Raw genomic sequence first — 10,040 nt, 5'->3', positions numbered from 1 at the left:
TTTTTTTTTTTTTTTTTGTATTTTAAATAATTTGTTTAAAATTTATTTATTTAATTTTTGTGGTGTTAACATGTGTCATTCTAATTATAATTATTGACATGTGTCTATATTTATTTATTTATTTAATTATTGATTATTAATTATTTAAAATACTGAAAATTTGTGGTGTTGACATGTGTCATTTTTCTTCTCCTTTTATATATAGATAGATATGACATTTTTAGATCAGAAAATGGTTAAAACTACCCTTAAACTATTCGAATATCTTAAATATACCCTTAAACTATATTTCGGCATTAAAATACCCTCGCGTCAAACTATTGGGCCACACCTACCCTTCTAGTTAACGGAAGTATCCATGTGTGTGTTAAATGCCACATGGACGCCACATGTGCACGCCAAACAAACCCCACCTCCACATAGACGACTACGGAAAAGGGTCAAAACTATCCTTAAAACTATTCGAAATAGCTTAAATATACCCTTAAACTATATTTCGGCAAAAAAATGCCCTTCCCGTCTAACTATTAGACTACACTTGGCCTTCTGTTTAACGGAAGCATCCATGTGTGTGCTAAAATGCCATATGGACTCCACATGTGCACGCCAAACACACCCCACCTCTACATAGATGACTTAAAACCTGAATTTCACTCCTTTTCCCTCATTTCATCCTGAAAGGTATATATTAAACCAAAAATGAAAAAACATTTGCGGAAACTTGTATACATAACTGAATATAGTAGAGAAATTGCAATTTGGTAACCATTTCAAATACAATAAAAGAAACGATCTAAGGTATAATATAAACACACTCATTTTAATTAATCAATCACTAATTTATTATTTTAATTTATCTTAATAAATTAATTTTTTTAAAACAAATCTTAGCGAAACTTTCTTGTTTATTCAACTCACGGCCATGGCGCAAAATAACAGTTGCCGTAAGAGACCTAATATACTTATCACCGGAACTCCAGACACAAGGAAGACGACTACAACGGCTACCCTGGCGGTGGTGACTGAGCTCCGCCACATCAACGTCGGCGATTTCGCTAATGAGGAAAACTTGACGAACGACTGGGATAACACATTCGATTGCTACTACATCAACGAAGACCTAGTAAGTCTTTATAGATTTCTTAATTTAATTTTTTTTACCAATTACCCTATTTTGTTCAAGTTTTAAACTTTTGTGGTCCCTAATCCAGAAGATGCTCTAAATGATTGTTAAGGAAGTTTTAGATTTTGTGGAAAAAGAAACATTCAATATAATAGATGATTCAAGGATTAGATAGCAGAATTAATTTGAATTTTGTTTAAGTTGTGATCTTCAAAGTACAACATATTAGTATCGAAATAAAATGGAACTGAATTGAGTCAATGTATATTGTATATTCATATAGATATACCCAAATAAGGAAATGATGAAATGAGGGGGAAAATAGTGAAATTAGGGCTTTAAGTCGTGTATGTGGAGGTGGGGTTGACGTGCACATGTGGAGTTCATGGCATTTTAGCACACACATGGAAGTTTTTGTTAAACAGAAGGGCAAGTATGGTCCAATAGTTAGACGGGAAGGGCATTTTTGAGCCGAAATATAGTTTAAGGGTATGTTTAAGCTATTTCGAATAGTTTAAGGGTAGTTTTGACCCTTTTCCGTAGTCGTCTATGTGGATGTGGGGTCTGTTTGGGGTGCACACGTGGCATCCATGTGGCATTTAACACACACATGGATACTTTCATTAACTAGAAGGGTATGTGTGGCCCAATAGTTTGACGGGAAGGGTATTTTTGAGCTAAAATATAGTTTAAAAAGTATATTTAAGCTATTTCGGATAGATTAAGGATAGTTTTGACCTTTTTCCGTTTTTAGATTAAATTATTGACTAAAGGCTCAATTTTTAAAATTAAACAATTAACTTTGGACATTTTTGTTCGACATACTTGAAGACAATTTTTTAACCTTTTCCTTAAAACAATGAAGGCCAGCTCCACTTGAGATTCTCCGGCGGCGTTTATCAACTGATGCACTTTGCTCCGTTTCGTTTTGCTTGTGAGCAGTTGCAAAGGGAGCAAAGCCTATCTGCTCCAATTCGATTTCGCAAGCAGGGTTTTCTCCAGATTGAATTGGTTAATTATCAATTTTATCAAAGTTTTTATGTGCAAACCAATCAGTACTTCTTGAAGGATTGTAATGCCATTATGAATGGTGTTTTTCATATGTGAATGTTTTTTTTTAATTTACAGAAGGAGGGTTACCTCAATACTGAAGTAGGGTACTTTTCAGTTTTATTAAAGGTTGGATTGTTAGAGGATGATACAGTAGGCAAGGACCTATGACGGACAAGTACAATGTTGAAGCTGCAGAAATTCTTGCGAACGAGGCACTGGTAATTGTTTCTTGTTCTTGTTGAGTTAACTTATGAGTTGTTGTGAGTTTAGTTTAATTAACGCAATGAATTAGGTTTAGGGAGGGGTTTTATGGGTTCTTATTACATTTTGGTGTGTTGTTTTGTATAGCGCTCGCCAATTTCGGAAGCAGTGCCTTTATATGAGCAGCTTCTATCGACGTTTCCCACAGCGGTGAGTTCCAAATCTGAGTACTTCTAGCTTGATTGAATTACAGTTTTCTGTACTAAGAAGACAGAACAAGAGAACTTTTCTTGTAACAATCTGTTATTGTTATTTTTTTTTATCTTTGTCTGGGGTGGAGTTCAGTTGCTAGTTAGTTCATTGATGAAGAAAACAAAGCTAATCAACATTTGAGATTGACACAATTACTGATTAAAAGGGAAAAAATAGAGAGGAAGAAGATGAAATAAGAAAGCTAACTTAGCCCTACTTCACCTGTTCAAGCTATGGCCATGCTCATTCATTTAGTAAGGTGTCGAGACTGATCAGCTGGTTTCATGGCCATTAGTACTCTTTGAAGCGAGAGTTATACTTCTAAATTTTTCAGTACATCTTGCTTGTCTTCAAGTGAAATATTTCTGCATTCCACATAAATGTTTCATTTGTTTTTCTGTCGCATAGAAGGCTGGATTTAATTCATCCTTATGGATCCAACGGGATACCTGGATGTATCTTGTTAAACTTCAGTCTCCTGTGTACTAGGATATCCTTACTGGAATATTTATTAAAATTGTCTCTAATTCACTGTTTATCGGTTATCCACATTGTCTGCTATTCATTTCTGTTGATATCCTTAATGTGTGACATTTATTATTAAGAAAAATGGTTTCTAACTCAACTGTTGGTGAAATTTGGACAGTTTTTTTTTTGAAAGTGGTAACTTTGTCTATATATGTTAGAATCCGAATCTTACAAGAGTTGTAGTAACCCCATATTTACCAAGTACTACCTACATCGATCCTATGTCTATAATGAGTCTAAAACATCAATAATAGAGACATGATCATTCAAAAGTAACTGAAATTACACCAAAAACACAGTAGCAAGATGCAATTGAGCTTAATCTATTGCATATTGTTTTCTATGCTCTCAAAACACCTTGAGTTCCTCTCCTTCCATATTGTCCACCAAATGCTTGCTGGGACTATCCTCCACCTGCCTCTATTCTTGGCCAACAACCCAGCTTTTCCCCGTTTGTTAAGGCCTCTGTAATTTTCCAAGGCATGCTCCATGCTATTCCTCTGAGGTTCCAAAACAATCTTCATAGTTGCCCTGTGATTCTACAATGTAGGAATAGATGATTCACAGTCTCTCTCTGCCTGCTCCCCACACAAGAAGCTCCTGGGGCTTAAAATTATCCGTCTTTTCATTAGGTTCTCTTGGGTAAGCACTTCCTCCTTTGCCAGAAGCCACACAAAGCATGCCACTTTATATGGTATTTTGGTTTTCCAAATGTTCTTCCATGACCAAATGTTTGGTTGCTGGTTGTGGTTCATTTTCCTATACGCTTTGCTCACTTTGTATGTGCCTTTCTCATCTCTCTTCCACCATAGTTCATCTTCGTCTGCTCCCAATCCACTGAGTTGCTCAATTTTGTTGATGAAATCTGCCAGTGTTGGTATTTCCCAATCAATTAATTGCCTTTTGAAATTGAATCCCCATTCCTCTGCTGTCAATAATTCTGCTATGGTACACTGATGGGGTAGTACTAATCAGTAGACATCTGGAAATAGCCTTTCTAAGTTGCCTTCTTCATGCCATTCATCTGTCCTGTACCTGGTTTTAGCCCCATTTTTCACCTTCTTGAAGAAGCACTTCATCTCATTCCAGAGATCTCTGATGGATCTCCATAAGTCAACTCCATAAGGAGTTGTAATTTCCTTAGTCATCCATATGTCTTCCTCCTCATACTTAGCTTCTATGACTCTCCCCCACAGTGTCTCTTTGTCATTGGCATAGTTCCATAGCCATTTCATTTTGAGTGCCTTACTTTGAGTATCCAGATTCTTTATCCCTAGACCCCCAAACTTCTTGTCAATTATCAGAGATTCCCATTTGAGTCTTTGACCAAGTGGTAGCTTTTCCTGTCTTTATTTTCTTGCCACAAAAACTTCTTCCTGATTCTGTCCATCCTACTAATGATTGTTGCTGGTATAGGGAACAGAGACATCATATAAGTTGGCAAGGAATCTAACACAGAGTTGATGAGGGTTAATCAACCCCCTAGTGATAAGTACTGTCTTTTCCACCTTGCCAATTTTCTGCTCACATTTTTCAACCACATTGTTCCAGATTTCATTAGACTTCGATCTTCCTCCTAAAGACATACCCGAGTACACTGTTGGTGGACTACCAATCTCTCCTCCCAGAATTGCATGGTTGTGACTTCATTGATCGTATAAAGAAGCTCTTTCTCCAGTTGATGTGCAGTCCAGACATCCCTTCAAAGAGAACCAATATCACCCTCAAATTTTTTGTTGTTAGCTGTTTAGATAGCTTTTTTTGCCTTTTTGGGAGCTGATATTTTCTTTCTTTTGTAATCTGTGCATCTGCTTGATGCTTTGTTAATAACATTCTTCTTACTTAATCAAAAAAAAAATATCACCCTTAAAATTTTGATTTGTTCTTCACCTGCATCACCAAAAATGAGGGTATCATCTGCATACTGCAAATGAGTCACCTTCAGATTATCCCTTCTTTAGCCACATTGAAACCTCTCAACCACCCATTCATATTTGTTGTTTTGACCATACTGTTGAGACCTTCCATTGCTAATAAGACTAAGAATGGTGACAAAGGGTCATCTTGTCTTAGACCCTTTTGTGCCCTGAAGAACCCTATTGGTGAGCCATCGATAATAACTGAAAAACTCACCGTGGATATGCAAAAATTTACCCAGTTTATCCACTTCTGTCCAAACCCCATCCTATTTAGCACTCCCAATAGATAGGCCCAATGGACATGGTCATAGGCTTTCTCTATGTCAAGTTTGTAAAGAATCCCTGGTTTTCCTTGCTTCTGTCTGGATCCCACTGCTTCATTAGCTACCAAAACGTTATCCATGATATGCCTTCCTTTAATAAAGACCATTTGTTGTGAGTCCACCAGTTTTCCCATCACTTCTTTTAGCCTCTCTATGAGTACTTTAGAGAAGATTCTGTATATACTATCTATCAAACTAATTGGCCTGAAATCCCTTAGCTCTTTGGCACCTTTCGTCTTTAGAATGAGTGTTATAAAGGTAGCATTGAAGCTCCTTTCAAACATGTCCTCATGAAAATTATGAAAAGCATTCATGATTCATATTTCATCACTTCCCAGCATTTGATAAAAGATCCCATGGTAAAACCATCAGGCCCTGGTGCCTTGTCTGTAGCGCACATCTTTAGATATCTCAACACCTCTTCTTCCTCAAAACTTCCTTGCATACTCTCCTTTCCTCCGTTGCTAGAACTGGACAGTTTGGAAACTGGTAAGCAGGTCTCCAATGAACTGTTTCGGTATAAAGGCTTTGATAAAATTCCACTATCTCCCCTTCAATTCTAGCATTCTCCTGAATTATTTCTCCTTGCACACAAAGTTGGTCTATATTGTTGTACCTTTTGTTAGCATTGGCTACTTTGTGAAAAAACATAGTATTCATGTCTCCCTCCTTTAGCTATAGTGCCCTTGATCTTTGCCTCCAAGAAATTTCTTCTTTCTTAATCAAATCTTCATACTCAAGCAACAATTCACTTTTGTTTGTTGTCTCTTCGTCTGAAAGCATTCTTATCCCGACAACTGTCTCTAAAGCAGCAAATTTCCATAGCAAAGTGTTCCACTGTGACCCAAGATTCCCCTGCTCACTCTTACTCCATTCTTTGAGTTTGTTCTTTAAAGCTTTCATTTTACAGGCCAGAATGTAATTAGGTCTTCCGTCTTCCTTCATAGCTGAAGGTATTCCACCAACCTTTGATTCTGTCTATAAAGCCCTCAGTACCCAACCACCAGTTTTCAAATTTAAAGTTGCTTTTTTTTCTTTCCCAAGATCCCCCTTGTAGAGCAATAGGAGTGTGATCAGAATTGATCCTTTGCTAGGGAATCTGTTTTATTTTATTGAAACTATCATCCCAAACTGCAGAGATTAACATCCTATCAATTCTTGAAGCAACTTCATGGAGGTCCCCCTTGAACCATGTGTATTTTGCATCTTCTAATTGCAAGTCAGTGAGATTCATATCGTCAATAAAGTCTGAGATCTTCTTCACCCCTTTTGTTCTTTTGGTGCAGTTTCTGCATACATTAATAAATTTGGACAGTTTTTTTTAATGAGAAGGTAACAATAAATTTGGACAGTTTTTGAACAAGCTCCAGCGCCATAATTAGGATTAACTTAGAATCATAAGAAGATATGTAGAATGCTTGGTAGGTTCTCTTAATTTCCCAATATTACCCTTGCAGTTTGCTAGGTCAATGACCATTTGATAATGAATGCTGAAGATTTGGGATTACCTTAAGAACCACATGAAGATTAAGAACTATATCGGTACACATCACATACATTAGGAATCAGTTTTTGGTAATTTACACTATAAACTAGGATGAAAATATTTCACTCAATATAAAGCATGTGAGTTAACTGACTCACCTATTCCGATTTGAGAGTGAAAAAAGTGTACTTGTACTCTAAGAACTGGAGGTGGAAAATTATATTTAGGTAGTGCGGTGGTGTTAGAATGTTAAACAACTCGTATGAGGTCCAAATATTGCCTTCATGTAGTGTTTTTTTCTCACGTTCTATATCTATCTGTAGGAGGGGGTACAGGATATCCTTGCTCAGGCTTTAATGAAGAATATAGACTAATCGACTGTCTCAGTTTTTTTTTTGAAACTGGTCAAAATTTCATATGTTTTTTTTAATTATAAATAGAAAAAATAGTTTGCGACAGTTGAATAATTTTTGTAAGTGAAAGTTGAAGATCATAAAGCCTCTCCATTACACTTTCTCTCCCTCGACTCTCGCAGTTTTCCTTACATGTTAGTTGATGAACTGAGTTTCTTTTTTGGTAACTGCACAGCTATTTGCAGCATCTTGGTGCCTTCTGATGAAATAAAACTTTGCTTTAACTGATAAAAAATATTGTTCAGGCTTTAAGTTCTCGAATTTGCATATTCATGTGAAGTTGATTTTCCTCCAAAGCGCTCTAGAAAGAAAATATGCTATGCGAAATCTATGATTAGGTAGATGTTTTTTGGGGCCTTGAAGACACCTTCCCTCGCTGATGTTATATTTACTTTTATCTAGGCAAAATACTGGAAGCAATATGTTGAGGCACACATGGCGGTAAATAATGATGATGCGACAAAACAAATATTTAGTCGCTGCCTGTTAAACTGTCTACAGATTCCACTTTGGTATGTTTATTTTGATGATATTTTCTTGATTTGGATTTGTTTTTGTTGTCCATGTTTCTTCTCGTCAGTGGATCTTTTCTAGCTCTCACATTTTGGTGTGGGATGGGGTTGACACCTTGGAGTTTCTGGGATGTTCAACCCTTTGCATCTTCATGTCACTTGGAATGGATTGGAAGTAACATTAATGATTTTGATGGTGTGGAAAAACTGCTTTGGAGGTTTAAAAGCAGTTTGTTCTTGTTTTTTATTGCTAAAGTTCTAAAAATTATTCCAACCTATACTGATTGTTTTGTACTTTTCTCCTTACCAAGAAAAGCACGGACTACAATGTCGAAATGTTTGCATATTTATGTGTTTTTGTTACTTGATGCTTCACATTTTGAGTTGAAGATCCCGTTGTTTATTTACCATGAAGAGATCATTAGATCTTTCAATCTGTTTGATTTTCAAGTCTCCTTTTTCACACTTGGGGGATCACTATTTGGAAGCATACTTCTTACTGGAACCCGTCTTCATCAAGTTGTGCTTTTGCCTTGAGATGTGTTATGCTCCCCTATTTTCTCTCCACTTGTTATATGCCTTCAATGAAAACAATTCAACTCTCCCAATTCCCTACCTCCATCCATGTGCTCTGATTAGCATGTGCTGTACGTCACTTGTAAAACAATTCAACCACCCCTGCAAAAATCCCACAAGATTCAAGCAAATTGATGAAAACTCCAACAACCCTCATAGACACATGAAATGTCGAAAGAAAATTAAAGGATAAATGGGGTGACCATGTGAGCTGCAAGTGATTTGGTCACAAGAATATGCTTGCGGAAGTCCAAACGCTAGTACTTAGTCAATATCTTGGTAAAACACGATCAACTTTGATCAACTCTTCGTATATGTCCTTTGGTCTTAAAAGTGTAAGCCCATGAGTATGTTGTCGTCACCTTGGAGCTACATCTCAGTCTTGAATTCCTCCTAAACCTTACGTCCACATGATCTCTGGTAAGGTCCATAAATTTGATTGAGTCGCTGGACGATTAATTGGAAAGTTAGGCCCAACACTCAGGTCTACGCCTTTGTTCTTTTTCCTTAACCTGCCTATGATTGCTGAATTTTGCAATTCATTCAGGGAATCGCAGACCTTGAAACTTATTTGAGAAAGTTCTGTATCTCTTTAACTTGATAAAATCCAACTTGTTTTATGAATAACGCCAACTCTCTTGAATTAGAGGTTTACAATAGCAAGAGTCCTAATAAATTAGAAATAACGTCCTATAAAATTAAAATAATAAGAATCCTAATCCACTCAGAGAAGTTCTATTCAACTAACAAAATGATTCAGAAAATATTAATCATTATTTGTCCTATTAATTCTCATATCTGTAATATTTTTCTTGACAAACGCATCAATGACTAGAATTTCCCAATTACCATGATTAAGACGTGATCAGAGAACAAAACAAGAGGTGGGAAGAACACGTCCTTCTTGAACCGGTGGAAGAGTAGCTGGTACTTCACTCTTGAATGGCTTAAGAAGTGACACATGAAATACATCATGAAGCTTGCAACTTGCAGGTAGACCTAGCTGGCAAGCAACAGATCTGATGCGCTTCAAGACCGCACCTTATGATAGACACGACTAGCTAGAGTTTTTTGGCGATATGGGTGTACACTAACCAGACATAAGATCCCGAAGAATTGGTGAGTGACTGCTTGACTTCTGCTCGAACTTCCTCAAATATCAAAGCTTCTGGCTGAGAGACAACAAATAACATATTTCAGCCTCTTCTCAGCGTGATAATGCATCTGCAGTAGTACTCAATCTCTTGACCTTGTTTTCCACCCGAAAATCAAACCCCATCAACTTGCTAAGCCAATGTTGTTGAGTAGAAGTAGTAAGATGTTGATCTAACAAGTATTTTAGGCTGTAGTGATCCTTTCGAATCAGAAAGGCTCGACCCAAGAGATAAGGCCTCGAATATGAACTTCCTTTGTCAAGCCTATCAATTCACAGTATACGCCGGAAGTTTCAAGTGTCGTTCAACTAGTTTATGACTAAAAAAAGCAATTGGATGTCCTTGTTGTAGAAGGATTGCCCCTATTACAACACCTGAAGCATCATACTCGACAACAAATTTTTCTTCAAAGTTTGGTAACTGTAACACTGGGCAACAACTAATGCCTTTTTAAGAGCTTCAAAAGATGCAAGTGCATCATCCTTCAACTTAAAAGAATT

The 10,040-nt window shown here is 36.8% G+C and overlaps 2 protein-coding genes across 5 annotated transcripts in view; both read left to right on the top strand.

Moving 5' to 3' along the window:
- The first annotated feature begins 922 nt into the window (after positions 1–922).
- Positions 923–2,230, top strand: LOC107062392 (uncharacterized). Its single transcript, XM_015312971.1, has 2 exons — positions 923–1,123; positions 2,066–2,230. The coding sequence occupies exons 1-2, from the start codon at positions 923–925 to the stop codon at positions 2,228–2,230; spliced, it is 366 nt and encodes a 121-aa protein (XP_015168457.1).
- The window catches only part of LOC102602868 (cleavage stimulation factor subunit 77), a 39,097-nt gene continuing 30,994 nt past the window's right edge, over positions 1,938–10,040 (top strand). The window contains exons 1-4 of one of the 4 annotated variants that reach the window (XM_006356537.2): positions 1,938–2,134; positions 2,292–2,394; positions 2,525–2,587; positions 7,701–7,810. In XM_006356537.2, the coding sequence (XP_006356599.1) occupies positions 2,341–2,394; positions 2,525–2,587; positions 7,701–7,810 (227 nt within the window). In that variant the 5' untranslated portion in view covers positions 1,938–2,134; positions 2,292–2,340. Of the gene's footprint in view, positions 2,214–2,251; positions 2,395–2,524; positions 2,588–7,700; positions 7,811–10,040 lie in introns of all 4 variants that reach the window. The other 3 variants (XM_006356536.2, XM_015312980.1, XM_006356538.2) reach the window with 3 other exon arrangements.

Source organism: Solanum tuberosum, unplaced genomic scaffold, assembly GCF_000226075.1.
Source record: "Solanum tuberosum cultivar DM 1-3 516 R44 unplaced genomic scaffold, SolTub_3.0 scf00220, whole genome shotgun sequence".
Lineage (NCBI taxonomy): Eukaryota > Viridiplantae > Streptophyta > Magnoliopsida > Solanales > Solanaceae > Solanum > Solanum tuberosum.
Note: the sequence above shows the minus strand (reverse complement) of the source record. Positions and strands in the feature narration are given on the sequence as shown.